The sequence below is a fragment of the Malassezia restricta genome, chromosome III (assembly GCF_003290485.1).
Source record: "Malassezia restricta chromosome III, complete sequence".
Lineage (NCBI taxonomy): Eukaryota > Fungi > Basidiomycota > Malasseziomycetes > Malasseziales > Malasseziaceae > Malassezia > Malassezia restricta.
This window is the reverse complement of record NC_040195.1, coordinates 464,238-479,199: the sequence shown is the minus strand read 5'-3', so window position 1 is coordinate 479,199 and position 14,962 is coordinate 464,238. Positions and strand designations below refer to the sequence as shown.

General features: G+C 47.6%; 6 protein-coding genes across 6 annotated transcripts; 4 read left to right on the top strand and 2 right to left on the bottom strand.

The window, feature by feature from the left end:
- Positions 1-94: 94 nt before the first annotated feature.
- Positions 95-4,714, top strand: MRET_1892 (ATP-dependent bile acid permease; the record flags this gene model as incomplete). Its single annotated transcript, XM_027628519.1, has 1 exon — positions 95-4,714. One exon carries the CDS (start codon positions 95-97, stop codon positions 4,712-4,714), a length of 4,620 nt encoding a protein of 1,539 aa, XP_027484233.1.
- Positions 4,715-4,761: 47 nt separating this feature from the next.
- Positions 4,762-5,511, top strand: MRET_1891 (proteasome assembly chaperone 2; the record flags this gene model as incomplete). Its single annotated transcript, XM_027628518.1, has 1 exon — positions 4,762-5,511. The coding sequence occupies one exon, from the start codon at positions 4,762-4,764 to the stop codon at positions 5,509-5,511; it is 750 nt and encodes a 249-aa protein (XP_027484231.1).
- Positions 5,508-8,306, bottom strand: MRET_1890 (DNA mismatch repair protein; the record flags this gene model as incomplete). The annotated part of the gene is made up of 1 exon (XM_027628517.1): positions 5,508-8,306. The coding sequence occupies one exon, from the start codon at positions 8,304-8,306 to the stop codon at positions 5,508-5,510; it is 2,799 nt and encodes a 932-aa protein (XP_027484162.1).
- A 148-nt stretch (positions 8,307-8,454) lies between these two features.
- Positions 8,455-13,386, top strand: MRET_1889 (ATP-dependent bile acid permease; the record flags this gene model as incomplete). Its single annotated transcript, XM_027628516.1, has 1 exon — positions 8,455-13,386. The coding sequence occupies one exon, from the start codon at positions 8,455-8,457 to the stop codon at positions 13,384-13,386; it is 4,932 nt and encodes a 1,643-aa protein (XP_027484276.1).
- Positions 13,387-13,503: 117 nt separating this feature from the next.
- MRET_1888 (N-terminal acetyltransferase 2) lies at positions 13,504-14,244 on the top strand (the record flags this gene model as incomplete). Its single annotated transcript, XM_027628515.1, has 1 exon — positions 13,504-14,244. The coding sequence occupies one exon, from the start codon at positions 13,504-13,506 to the stop codon at positions 14,242-14,244; it is 741 nt and encodes a 246-aa protein (XP_027484275.1).
- Positions 14,245-14,422: 178 nt separating this feature from the next.
- Positions 14,423-14,888, bottom strand: MRET_1887 (small subunit ribosomal protein S29e; the record flags this gene model as incomplete). Its single annotated transcript, XM_027628514.1, has 3 exons — positions 14,423-14,531; positions 14,777-14,805; positions 14,856-14,888. The coding sequence occupies 3 exons, from the start codon at positions 14,886-14,888 to the stop codon at positions 14,423-14,425; spliced, it is 171 nt and encodes a 56-aa protein (XP_027484281.1).
- Between the last annotated feature and the right edge of the window lie 74 nt (positions 14,889-14,962).

The window sequence follows — 14,962 nt, the reverse complement described above, 5'->3', positions numbered from 1 at the left end:
CAATACTTTTTTATCCGATATCGGGTTTCGCTTCCCTGATTGGTGACCTCCACCCAGCCTTTCGTTGCCACGCAGCTTCGCACTGCCAGAGATAATGGATTGTGTGGCTGCACCATGGGACGGGTCAGATTGGCGTCCATGCTTCCGTGCCATGGTGTTAGATACTACTTTGCCCGTTCTTGTCCTGGCAGTATGTACTTTTATGCTGTTTGCATGGCTGCATCGACGACGGCACAAGCCACGAGCACCTCCTGCGGCACCACGACACACGCCAACAGAGCGTGTGTTGGAAGCGGAAACAGCCGTGATTTTAGAAGAAGCCAACTCTCTTGCAAGAGATGATCAGGCCTACAGGGATTCATTGCGGGCTCCCTCATATCTGCGCACAGATATGGTGGTCTGTGCTTGTCTTGCTTTAGGGCAGATCTTGCTTTTCCGTCACACAAACAAGATATGGCACATATACACACTGTATGCTTTCCTCTTATGTGTATATGCCTGGTACACACGGCAATCATTGTTCTTTTATAAATTAGGATTGGTTGTGCCGTATGCTATTGTGACATGTTTCCACTTGCGGAGCCTATGGTTGCAAGGTACACTGCACAGCGAATGGTATCAGGCATTGGGTATACTCGTCGCATTACTTTCTTTGCTGCTTCGTCGCCGTCTCGATACGATTCCGGCCAAGATGGCATTTCTTGCCACAAACGACGAATCCGAACGTGGAACTGTACGTATATCCGAAGCTCTTCCTCCATCTGAGGCCTATGCCTCTTTATTGGGACGCATTACGTATCTTTTCATTACGCCTTTTTTGTGGCGTCAGTACTTTGCACCGACAACCTTTGACGCGATTCCCCAGCTGCCCCTCAAATATCGGGCCGCTGTGATTGTGTCACATGTCCGCCTAAATGCCAACAAGATGCATACGTCACTTTTGTATCGCCTTTGGCTTGCTCTTGGCTCTACGACCACGCGGCAAATTACGTTGTCTTTCTTTCGCGCTTGCTTCCGTATCGTCCCTATCGCTTGTTTATCACAGCTTCTTGACTTTGCATCACGGCGTGACGATGCCAAAGCTCGTGGCGAAGAGCCACCACCATTACACATCGGTCTTTTCTGGACAGGTGCTTTGTTTTCCGCCCAGCTGATTGAGTTCTTGCTGGAGATGAATGTATACCATGCAGGACGCACTCAGTCTATTGAGCTGCGCTCCTTCTTATCGACTGAGCTCTTTTCCAAAATTTTGCGGCGCGACGTGCTTGGCGCTAAGGCGCCGGAGTCGTCTGCGCGAATGTCAGATGGGCATATTGCTTCACTTTTGGCTGTTGACATGTTCAAAATCGATTCCTTCATGGCTTTTGTGCATCAACCTGTCGTGGAATATCCACTCACTATATTGTTTTGTTCCCTTTATCTCTTCCACCTTCTTGGGCCTTCCGCTTTAGTTGGTTTATCCGTGCTAATCGTTACTGCGCCGCTTCAGACGCAGTTGTCCAAGTTTATGGTTCGGGTGCAGGATAGTATTCTACAAGCGACAGATGCCCGACTTGACTTGGTCAACGAAGTGTTCTTGTGCATCAAAACAGTGAAATTTTTTGCGTGGGAAAAGCCGTTTCTTGATCGTTTGTATGCATCTCGTGCGAAAGAATTGGTTATGCTGGCGCGAAACAATCTTATATCGGTTACATACAACTTCATTTTTGTTGGCATGCCGATGATGGTGACAATTGCTACTTTTGGCACCTATACCTACGTATTTGGACATCCACTTACAGCCAAAACGGCATTTACGGCGCTTTCGATTTTTACATCATTGCGTTTGCCACTTTCAGATTTGCCAGAAATGATTGTTTTGATGCTAGGTGCGATTGTCTCCGTGCGTCGCATTGATGCTTTTCTCAAGACGCAAGATACAAGCAAGTATGAGCAGCTCCAAGCAACAAACGAAGATGTTCACCCAGCTACTTCCTATTTGGGCTTTCACAATGCCACCTTTGCTTATAACCCGCAAGACCCACATTCTTTTCGACTGTCTCGACTTAACTGTCGCTTTCCTATCGGTAAGCTGAGCGTGGTTTTGGGACCAGTCGGGTCAGGTAAAACCTGCCTGCTCCTGTCTCTTATGGGTGAGGTTCATCGTCTTGAGGGGACCACTTTCACGCCGTGTCCCGCTAATCGCAGTATGCTTCGATCCGATCCCCAAATGAATCTTACAGAATCAGTCGCTTATTGTACTCAAAATGCTTGGCTTCTTGGTACAACTGTGCGTGAGAATATTTTGTTTGGAACCGAGTACAATGAGGAAAGATATCGTGAAGTTCTCTATGCCTGTGCCCTTGAGCCTGACTTGGACATCTTAGAACACCACGATGAGACCGAAGTAGGTGAAAAAGGTACTTCTCTCTCTGGCGGACAAAAGGCGCGGATTGCACTGGCTCGTTCATTTTACTCCTACGCCAGGCATATCCTCATCGATGATGCGCTTAGCGCTGTTGACGCGCAGACTGCTGAGCATTTGTATCATCACTGCTTCCATGGTCCACTTGCTAAAGATCGCACAATTGTGCTGGTAACCCATTCTGTATCTTTGGTCTTGCCTACTGCGGTCTATGCGGTTGTGATGGATAATGGGCGCATATCAGCAGAGGGAAAGCCCATGGACTTAATTCAAACAGGTCGGATCAATTCGACATTGCAGGATCCTGTTCCGGTTGCGCCTTTTTTCCAAGCAGAAAACAGTGCATCATCAGAGCAAGAAGCCAAGTGGAAAGCAGTAAACAAACGACGTGCTCGTAAAAACAAGTTTGCAAATGCAGAGTCGATTGATCGCAAGGCTCGAGGCATGGAGCTTTATGTTTTATACATGAAGTCTGCTGCTCAGCACACGTCTATCGCAGTGGGACTGTGGCTGCTTCTGCTTTGTATGTACGTCATTGTACGCACATCGGATATAATGAGCAATGCATGGCTTAAAAAATGGGCAAGCACTTACGAAACTGATGTGAGTGCATTTGACTACTTGGTCCAAATGTTGCATATATTCCATGAAGAGCCAGCACCAGGTATGGACCGGACTAAATACTACCTCTTTCATTATATTCTCTTGGTATTTTTGTTTATTCTTGTGTCCACACTGCGTGACTTACTACAGTATTATATCTCGCTTCGTGCTTCTCGCCTCTTGTATTCGCGGGTGCTTCATGGTCTCTTGTATGCCTGCCCTCGATTCTTTGATGTGACACCCATTGGTCGTATTATGAACCGCTTATCGAAAGATGTTGAAACAGTGGATCAAGATATGGCCCCAAGCCTACGAATGATGATTGAAGCAGTGGTCACGTTGGCTGCTATTCTAGGCATTATATGCTGGGCCACGCCTAGCTTTTTGTATATGGCAGGCTTTGTTTTGATCTTGTACTATGTGATTGCCTCATTGTATCTTGGTTCATCTCGGGAACTGAAGCGTATTGAGAGTGTGGAACGTTCACCCCTTTTCACGCTATTAGGAGAGACATTAGCGGGTACCATTACTATTCGCGCGTTTGGTGACAGTGAACGTGTCATTCGCCGTTGCTTACACGTGGTTGATCGAACTCACAGAGCTTTTCTGTATCTATGGTATGAAAATCGTTGGCTGAGTATGTGTGTGGACTTCATGGGTGCTATTGTCACATGTATTACAGCTACTTTGCTGGTAACTACTGGAGCTGATGCGGCCTTGACTGGATTCACCTTGGCCTACGCGGTTCTTATTGTACAAACTGTTCTCAGAATTGTGCGAAGATATACTACCACTGAAATCAATCTTAACTCGGTAGAGCGCCTTCAAGAATATCTTGATGTTCCTTCTGAAAGCCAAGGCGGAGAAGAACCACCAGCGCACTGGCCATCGAGCACGGGCATGATCCATGTCCGGGACCTATCGGTTCGCTACGGTCCCGAGCACCCTCTGGCCCTTTCTCGTGTGACTTTTGATATCCAGCCTGGCCACAAGATCGGCATTGTGGGTCGCACTGGCAGTGGCAAATCAACTCTGTCTCTCGCCTTTTTCCGCTTCCTTGAAGCTGAGAATGGCTCGATAACGATCGATGGCATTGACATTTCTCACATCACCCTCGAGTCTCTGCGCCGTCGTCTCACTATTATCCCGCAAGATTCACAGCTTTTCCGTGGCACCATCCGCTCAAACCTTGATCCGTTTGGTGTGTGTGACGATGGAGACATGTGGTTTGCCTTGCAGCGTTGCCAACTCGCTGCGACCGGGTCTAGTCCTCGCGTACCTGGCGCAGGAAGCGTCGTCAAGTCATTGGACGACCCTGTCGAGCAGGGTGGATCCAACTTCAGTGCTGGACAGCGACAGCTGCTGTCGCTGGCACGTGGCATGCTCAAGATGCGGGAGAGTCGGATCTTGATATTGGACGAGAGCACAGCGAATCTTGATGCTGAATCAGATGCTCTAATCCAGCGGACAATCCGTGAGCAGATGGCGCCTGGCGCAACCATCCTGACCGTGGCTCATCGCCTCAAGACGATCATTGATTACGACAAGGTCCTTGTGCTCGGAAAGGGCCGTGTGTTGGAATACGACTCGCCGTCACGTTTATTGGCAAATCCGGACAGCACATTTCATATGCTATGTGAACGCACCGGTGACTTGGCTCAACTCAAAGCGGCAGCAGACCAAGCACTGGCCACCTCCACACTGTAGAAAGTAAATAGGATAGATCGCAAGGGTTCTTCAAGACACCGCCTGGTATGACTGAGGACGAGTTTTTTATATCTGCGATAAGCAATGAGCCAGAATTTCGTGGGCAGACTCTCATTCTCCCAGCAATAAGTATTGGATCAGTACCGCAACTTGCTCTGGATTTACTAATACATGCACCGACACTCGCATGCAGACGTGTTGGATACTTAGACGGAAGTCAGTGCGTTCCATTTATTTCGCCGCCCGAACCATCCTTGCCGGCGCATGAAGTTTTCACTGCATTAGATGTCTACGAATCTTCCAAAGGTTTAACGCTTGTTCAGCAGCGGAGTCCTGTGATTAAGGCATCACGAGCTTTGTTTACGAGACGGCTGATGCATTGGATTCAAGAGGCTGGTTTTTCCGACGTGCTAATCATTTCAAGCATGGATGCGGCAATGCGAGTGGATACTGAATTTTCAACACCTATTCTGTATAAGCGCCCAAGTGAGGCTCAAATAACGCATTTGTCCAGTGCTATTTCACAACTGTACCCTCCTTTCCAACCACCTGCTTACAATGGCCCAGGTATCCCACCCATGCCAGGTAGCGGTATCACGCGCATGTATCTAGAACATGCTCCAAAATGTACAACAGCCCTGATTATGTTTTGTTCTGAAGGGGATAACCGTGAGGATGCTCACGAGCTGGTTCGTCATATTTCAGCTATTTGTCACCTGGGATTGCAGAGGTGTACCGAACCACCCAGCTGGACGTTTATGTATGGTTCTGCTCCTGCAGACCTTTTGTATGGCTAGGGTTTGCTTTTGAGGATATCTTGTAACAGCCCTTTGGTTTGTAAATGTGCTTGCCCATGCTGCACAAGCCATGTGTGCATATGCTCGGCGATTCGAATGGTATCATGAGGCATGTCTGCCAAGCGTGCAATATCAAGTCCATGAGACACGCGATTTACGCCTGGACGCACCCGATGTGAAAAGGACATGGCGTCACCCTGCTTCTCAAGCCGTGTGCAGTAAAATTCAATCGCTCGGCAAAGGGCCTGGATCTCAACTTCGTTAGAAACATTTTCACTCAGTATGTCGGCCAGTTCATAGTAATGCGTTGCAAAAAGAGACCGGCATTGAATGCGCATAACCAAAGTGTATAAGACAGAAAATGCGACAGACAGTCCAACAGAAGTGTTTGTGCCACGACCAATTTCATCAGCAATAACGAAGCTCCGCGGTGTCGCTCGATGCAAGAGTTCTGCTGTTTCCGTCATCTCGACCATAAATGTACTGCGACTGTGAAACAAGTCGTCTTTAGCACCAACACGACTAAATATGGCATCAACGAGGCCGAGGCGTGCTTTTTCAGCTGGAACGAATGAGCCTGCCTGTGCCAGGACAGCTATTACGGCATTTTGCCGAAGAAATGTTGACTTGCCACCCATGTTAGGGCCTGTTATAAGATGCAGCCGTGTTCCTTCGCCAATTTTCAGGTCATTCTTCGTGAACAAGCGCTCACGCTCTAGCAAGCCCATTTCCACACTTAGATGCCGTCCACCCTGTATGTCGAAACTAGTTGAATCGTCCATGATCGGACGGACAAGATTGAGTTCTTGCGCGACCTGTGCAAATCCAAGTAGAACGTCGAGTTGATCGATAAGACGGGCGTTACGACGCAAGGCGGCAGTATGCTCAAGAACTTCAAGACGTAGCGCCTCTAGCATACGGCTCTCGTATTCAGAAAGCTGCTCTCGAAGTTTTTGCAACTTCATCCCGATTCGTGTCCATTCGGCATGGTAAAAAGTACGTGTGGTCTTCGTTTTGTAGGCTAATGACAGTGAATCATCCACTTCACCCTTAACAGAGGGAAAATGCACAACGTGTCCCTGGCCCATGAGAAACTTGAGTGTGACAGCTTCTGAATGCTCTTTACGAAGTGCATTTTCAAGCTTACGCGCTTTCAAACGTAAAGCATCATACTCGTTAGTCAATGCTTGCAGAAGGGGTGAAGAATCAGGCCTTATAAGATGCTCGATATCATCACCCCACATATTTTCCGTCAAAATAAGTTCCGTTGATGCAGATGCTCGTTTCGTGCGCTTGGGCAGAGGGGGCGCATCCGATGTCAGCGTAGGACCCCCGGCATATGACGGGTCTTGTGAGTGAAATAGGGCCTCTCGCTGCTGAAGGCGCTTCTCCATAACACGCTCGTCGATCGCTCTCTCAAGTCGTTCACCCAAATCACTCAATGGAGTAAAGCGCTGCAGCATTTCCTGGAGTTCTTGGCTGTCTAACGGCATGAGAATCTTGATGATGTCCTCACCTGTACGAATAAAATCCCGGATCTCGAGCAAGTCTTGTTCATCATTTCGACGAAGACTTATGCGCTGAAGTGTTCGCAGAATATCACCAGCTCCGATACGCATAAGGGAGCGTAGATCCTGGCGTATAAATGCGTTTTGGAGAAATAGTTCGACCAGAACATGTCTCGCACGAATCAATTGTAGGGACATGCTGGGATTCGTAAGCCATTGGACACACAAACGAGCACCACCTTGTGTGACAGTACGACGAACAATACTAGAAAGACTGCCTCGAGTACTTTGGTCTTGTGTTTCACGAATTTCCAAGGCACTTAATGTTGACGCATCAAGTCGCATAGTACAATCGGTTGAGGCACGCAATGGACTTTGATTTACAGACATGTCCGACATGTGGTCCAAGAGGCGTGTTTGAAGATATGAGGTGAGAACTTGGATCGCGTTGTTCTCCGCCTCATACATATGCGCTTTCGTTGCATCGATTAATTCCGTTTTTATTTGTGAAGTCTCCGGTGCAGGAATGCAAGCCAAAGCTGCTTTGACTCGATCGGTAGCCTCATATACTGGATGCGAGCGATCAAATGCATCAGAAACCAAAACCACCTCACGTGGTTTAATCCTCACGATGGCATCACGCAACGCCTTGGCGTCATAGTGCACAGCCGTGCCAAAATCAGCGGTGCTCACATCGAGCCATGCAAGGCCATAGGAGCTTGCGTTGAAAGGTGGAGAAACAGCCAATATGAAATTGTTGTGAAAAGGGTCCAGAAATCGTTCGTCAATGAGTGTGCCAGGCGACACAACACGAGTGACGCGGCGTTCAAATGGTGCATTACTAGATGATGTCTTGAATTCTTCACATATGGCTACAAGTACACCATGATCTTGGACTAATACCTTGAGGTATTTTTCAAGCTGGTGGATAGGAAATCCTGCCATGGGAATACTTTGCCCTGCCCATTTTCGCGACGCCAATTTGATGCTAAGCATTCTCGAAACTTTGGGTGCCTGTTCAAAGTACGATTCATAGAAGCCACCAACGCGTGTGAGCAAGATACATTGTGGGAAGGAGCGCATATTTTCCATGACACCCAAGGCAAGTGGTGGCCACTCATTCGAAACATTTGGTGATATGGGTACGGGATTTGTCAAAGCCTTAGATGATAAACGTATGGGGAGATCTTTTATTGATTTTTGCACGAATTTCTGTGTACTGGTACATACATGGAAGCATCGTAGCATACATAGTGTTTTCCATACATGGGCACGACGCGCCAGCATAAAGTGTCATTGGATTGGGAAAGGCAAGTCGCGATGTGCGCTTACTTTTGTATGACATAACATGAGTCTTAATTTGGTCACTTTTTTGGCACGCGCTATACTCTGAACAACAGTCCACGATCCTTGCCCACGACTACCCTTGTCCTAGATGCTCGACGCCACGGATCCCATCATGGGCAACTTTAGCTCGTGGTGCTGGAATCATCCTTTAGGACCGTTGGACTGGAATCCATGCTTTCGGATTGGCGTACTAAACACATTTATCCCTCTAGCGCTGATTGCTGTCAGTGTGGCGATTTGGCTTGCTTCGAGCACGCAGGATATGAGTCGTGTGCAAGCTGAAGCAGCTGAAGAGGTCGCGCACTTGAGCTTAGAGTCATCCAATTTTTATGGTGCTACAATGGATTCTCGAAGGAGCCATCGTTCCCCCGCACCAGCCACCGCTTCCGAGAAGGTGGTGCAGACAGAAAATGCTGTCGTAATTGATGAAGCTCTGACAATCAAAGACGAACTATACACATACACCCAAGCTGAAGTCAATGAAGTAAAGAGCCGCCAGAAGTCTCTCTGTGAATTGGTTGGTTCAGGTTTGCTAGTTGTCTCATACCTTGTGGGTATTAGCACGACATCCGCGGACTGGGAACCTTACTGGCTGGCTCTATGGACATACTTTTTTGTGATTTCTCTCGTTTCGTTTTACCAGCACAGGTCCTTCTTCCTGCAGAAACTCTTGGTTACGACCGTGGCATCTCTCGTAACACTGTGCAATTTACGTACCTCGATTCTCATCTCTGGTGCCAAAGGCCTCACGCCCATGACGGCGATTCAGGCGGCACTCGCGATTTTCTTGCTTGGATGTAATTGGCTATCTTCATTCACACAACCTCTTTCATCTGAGATGGATGCATTGTATGAAACAATGCATAAACGCAAGCTATATACAGATGTTCGAACAGCTATGCCAACGCCACCCCTGGCTGCACAACACAATGCGGAGGATATTGAGCGTATTACACCGTCTTACTCAAAAGGAAATGAAACGCTCTATCCTCCACCAGAGCAGCACGCATCGCTTTTGAGTCGTGCTCTGTTTATGTTTGCGTTCCCAACCATATGGAAACATTACTTTAAGCCAATTACACTACCTGATGTTCCTCAGCTAATGCCTATCGACCGATCGGCCTCAGTCATTTCCATGTTCCGAATACATAATGGTCCTGAAACGAAGCGCTCACTCTGGGCTCGCTTGATGCGTCACTTTGCGCCACGGTACGCTTATCAAGGTTTGTTCGCATTCTTCGCTACCTTACTCTCGATTGCACCTATTGTGTTTCTTTCACATTTGCTTGACTTCTTTACAATCCGTACATCCAAAGGGACGGAAGGAGCTCCTTGGCACATGGGTGTACTCTACGCCTCTGGTATGTTTTTCAGTCAAGTGCTTCTCTCCATATGTCAATCTCAGGCGTTAATGACAGGGCGTCATATATGTGTTCAGATTCGCGCAGCGCTTACCTTTGAAGTCTTAAGCAAAATGATCCGTCGCGGTATGAGCATAAAAAAACCTGACGAACTGTCTGAACCGACCAAAAGAGATGAGTCAGAAGACGACTCAGCTCCTACCACAGATGGTGCTGTTATGAATCTCGTGTCTGTCGACGTCAATAAACTGAGCGAAATGGCGGCTTATATGCATTTTATTTTCCCCCAGCAGCCCCTCACGCTTATTTTGGGTATGATTTACATTGTCTTGTTGCTTGGGTGGTCGGCAGTGGTGGGCCTTTTTCTTCTAGTGGTGGCTGTACCTATTCAGGCTTATATTTCACGGCTTCTTGTATCTATCGGTCATCGTATGTTGCGTGCAACAGATGAACGGCTAAATTTGGCAAGTGAAGTACTTGCTTGTATCAAAACAGTCAAATTTTTTGCATGGGAAGCATCTTTTGAGAAGCGTATGAATGATACACGCTCGAAAGAACTCGCTCTTCTTCGTTTGCAGTATGTCTTTCTGATGCTGAACAACGTAACGTTTATTGCTACACCTATGCTGGTAACCATGGCCACTTTTGGTGTGCATACACTCCTTTTTAAGCAGCCGCTGACCGCACAAAAAGCGTTTACTGCTCTTGCTTTGTTCAATACATTACGAGGACCTCTCTCTGAATTTCCGGTGATGATCCAGTGGATGCTTTCAAGTCTTGTATCTGCTCGCCGCATCAACAACTTTTTAAATGAGCCTGAGACAAATAAGTATGAGCAACTGCTCAGTGACGAAACATTCGATCCCATGCCTAATCTTAGAAACTGTCCTAACTCGATTGGATTTTCACATGCATACTTCACCTACGACACTGAGCCTGAAAAGACAAAGGTGGAAAATCGGTTTGTGCTAAAAGATCTTTCTTGTCAATTTCCTGTTGGTAAGATTAGTATCATTTTGGGGCCAGTGGGTTCGGGAAAATCCTCTGTATTGCTTGCGTTACTTGGTGAGATGCAGCGAATCAAGGGTACTACTAGCATTCCTTGCCCCCTGGCAAGGTCTCTGCTTGAGCCAGACCCACTGACTAGTTTAACTGAGTCTACGGCGTATTGCGCTCAAAGTCCATGGCTTCTCGGTACAACTATCAAGCAAAACATTTTGTTTGGTACCGAGTACAATGAAGAAAGGTATAATGAAGTACTCCGTGCATGTGCGCTGGAGCCTGACCTGGATATTTTGGAATATCACGACGAAACGGAAGTCGGGGAAAAGGGTACGGCCTTATCTGGTGGACAAAAGGCACGAATTTCTTTGGCTCGAGCCTTCTACTCTCATGCGAGACACATTCTGATTGACGATGCACTTAGTGCTGTGGATGCCCATACAAGTGCTTGGCTTTGTGAGCAATGTTTCCAGGGTCCATTGGCTAAAGGGCGGACAATCATTCTTGTGACACATGCTGTGACATTAATGTTGCCGACAGCTTCTTATGCCGTTGTGATGAATAATGGTGAAGTGTCTGCGCAAGGTGCGCCTTTGGAGCTTAAGGAACGCGGTCAAATTCTGGAACCTGTGGAAGTGAAAGGAAATGGCAAGAAGATATTGCAGGCTCCGTTAGATGAGAATAAAGAAAAAGAACGGAAGAAGAAGATTGAACATCAGCGCGCTAATAAGGCAACAGCTGATAAAAATGAGGAGAAAATTGGTCGCGAGCAGTCAAGCTTGAATGTATATTGGTTGTATATGAAATCTGTCGCTCCTTCTCCGCACATCGCCATTCTTGCTTGGATCTTATTGTCGATCATGTACGTAAGCATTCGGGCTATCGATGTGGGTAGTGGTGCATGGCTACGTGACTGGGCAAGCTCTTACGATAATGCGGTACAAACTACGTATCAACTTATGCGATCGTGGAGTACATTAGCCTGGAGAGCACCCGCAGAGACTCTACCGGCGGACCAGACATGGTACTATCTCAAAGGATACACGTATATTGTGCTAGTCTATATCCTGGTCAATTTGTTGGCAAATGCATTGCAATTCGATACGTCAATTCGAGCTTCAAGGCGCCTGTACAATGCTATGAGCAAAGCGCTACTGCATGCTAAACCCCTCTTTTTCGACAAAACTCCTTTTGGGCGTATTATGAATCGACTTTCTCGTGATATGGAAGATGTGGACCAAGAACTCTCACCTATATTGCAAATGACCGTTGAGAATTTAATCTCACTCGTGGCTATTATTTCAGTTATTTGCTGGGCGACACCGCGCTTCTTGTTTGTTGTTGTGTTTGTGATGGCTCTTTATTACATGATTGGCACTCTATACCTTGCATCATCGCGAGACTTGAAGCGCATTGAGAGCATTCAGCGGTCACCTTTGTATACCGTGGTTGGTGAAACCATCGCTGGAACCGTCACAATTCGCGCGTACGGCGATAGTGAGCGCATATTGCGACAGAGTCTTGTGCTTATTGATAAATGGAATCGTGCATTCCTGTTATTATGGTATGAGAACCGATGGTTAAGCATATGCTGTGACTTGTCCGGCGCCGGAGTCACTCTTATCGCAGCTCTATTTCTACTCAATAATGGCGCAGACGCAGCACTCGCTGGTTTCACCCTTTCTTATGCCATCACACTGGTGGAAGTGGTTCTATGGCTGGTACGATTGTACACCAATGTGGAGATTCATATGAATTCTGTGGAGCGAATTGGAGAATACATCAACGTCGAGTCAGAGGATCAAGGCGGAGAAGAACCACCAGCGCACTGGCCATCGAGCACGGGCATGATCCATGTCCGGGACCTATCGGTTCGCTACGGTCCCGAGCACCCTCTGGCCCTTTCTCGTGTGACTTTTGATATCCAGCCTGGCCACAAGATCGGCATTGTGGGTCGCACTGGCAGTGGCAAATCAACTCTGTCTCTCGCCTTTTTCCGCTTCCTTGAAGCTGAGAATGGCTCGATAACGATCGATGGCATTGACATTTCTCACATCACCCTCGAGTCTCTGCGCCGTCGTCTCACTATTATCCCGCAAGATTCACAGCTTTTCCGTGGCACCATCCGCTCAAACCTTGATCCGTTTGGTGTGTGTGACGATGGAGACATGTGGTTTGCCTTGCAGCGTTGCCAACTCGCTGCGACCGGGTCTAGTCCTCGCGTACCTGGCGCAGGAAGCGTCGTCAAGTCATTGGACGACCCTGTCGAGCAGGGTGGATCCAACTTCAGTGCTGGACAGCGACAGCTGCTGTCGCTGGCACGTGGCATGCTCAAGATGCGGGAGAGTCGGATCTTGATATTGGACGAGAGCACAGCGAATCTTGATGCTGAATCAGATGCTCTAATCCAGCGGACAATCCGTGAGCAGATGGCGCCTGGCGCAACCATCCTGACCGTGGCTCATCGCCTCAAGACGATCATTGATTACGACAAGGTCCTTGTGCTCGGAAAGGGCCGTGTGTTGGAATACGACTCACCTCATGCTCTTCTTTCCAGTAATGACAGTGTATTTTACGAACTTTGTGAGCAAAGCGGCGAACTTGAACTACTAAAGTCCATGGCTGCTGATCACGCGAGGCTGTCGTCTCACGCTTGATAATTTGAAATATGAATTTAATGTACATGCGTTATGTCAAAGTAACACTTTTTGTTTTAGTCATCGTCGCACGAGCCTGAGCCCGGTGCAACGAGCCTCGAGTTGCCTTGAAGCATCATGTTGGGTGCCCCGACCATGTTTCGGGCAGCTGTCATGAGTGCGTCGAGGGGTAGCGGGCCTTGTATGCATCCCTTCCAATCAGTTCGCGTGCCAATGTTACATTTGACATGTAGGCTTATGGTGGGTTCCCGAAGCAACGTGCGTATGTTGCAACCTCAAGCCCCTTGTGCACGAAGCTATTCTACGATGCCTCAGCCTCAGCCATCGCCGGATAAAAATATCTCACATGCTTCACGGTTAGGGGATCAGCGGCAGGAAGAATCAAAGCACGAAAAAAAAGCGCCTCGTAAATCTATATTTCAACGATTTCGCACAATAATGAAGGAATATGGATGGTGGGCTCTTGGAGTGTACACGTTCATATCCGGCATCGACCTTTCGTTGACGTTCGCTGCGATCCACTTTTTTGGAGGCGAGCATGTCGAGGAAATCGAAGCTCTCCTTTTTAAATACATTGGCCCGATCGTCAAGAAACTAAAGAAAGAGGACGATCAGCCCAAGGAAAACGCTATGGTCACATACATTAAGAGCTGGTTCAGCTCTGAGGAGAATGCATACGAAGTGGAACATCTCATTGCACGGCTCTCGGGCGAGTTCGTTCTTGCCTTCACCATACATAAGACGCTCATGTTACCATTTCGTTCTGGATTGACAGTGCTGGTCACACCCAGCTTCGTACGGTGGCTTATCAAGAAGGGATGGGCGCGACCGTTAAAATCGTCATCTATGAACTTGTAGCCAAGCGCGATAGAGAAGCTAGGACGCAAGAAGCACTTTAGTATTTTTGGTAGGGCATCAATCGGAAATACACTCGAGACTATGACACATGCTCCATTTCAGGAATAGTTTGTGGTGAGTGTCTGATAGTGACAGTCTCTATCCTCTTGCAAGAGAATAATGATGCACGAGGTATGATTTAGCGGTACTTGTGGAAACCGATGTCAGCGGACTTCTCACGGAAGCACTGACGGCAAATGTTCAAGCCATACTTGCGAATAAGGCCACCCTGGTTACCGCAGACACGGCTGTTAGTTTGTTAGCACACATTCTTTGGTATTTTGGGCAATACACATAGGTCAGAGCCGGAATAAGACCAAAGCAAACACTACCATCAAGTACCAGTGTCATAGATAAAGCATATTAAATGCTAAATTTACACGGGATACCGTATACAAGTAATGAAGTCCTTTGACTGACATGCTAGTACAATCTGGCATCATGCTTTGGGTCTTACACAGTTCGACCACATGTATCCCTGCTGAAAACATACCATTGACGAGAACCCTTGCCGAAGTTACGCTGTACAATGTTAGTATTCGTTCATACGGCGCTTAAAACCTCATACGTACAGGGCGCGAGTACCAAACGTTCTGATGAGCCATATTGCTGGTGTTACGGAGAGGATGATTGATCTTAGGCGAAAGCTTGAACGACCTCGGTGCCACAGTGAAAATCA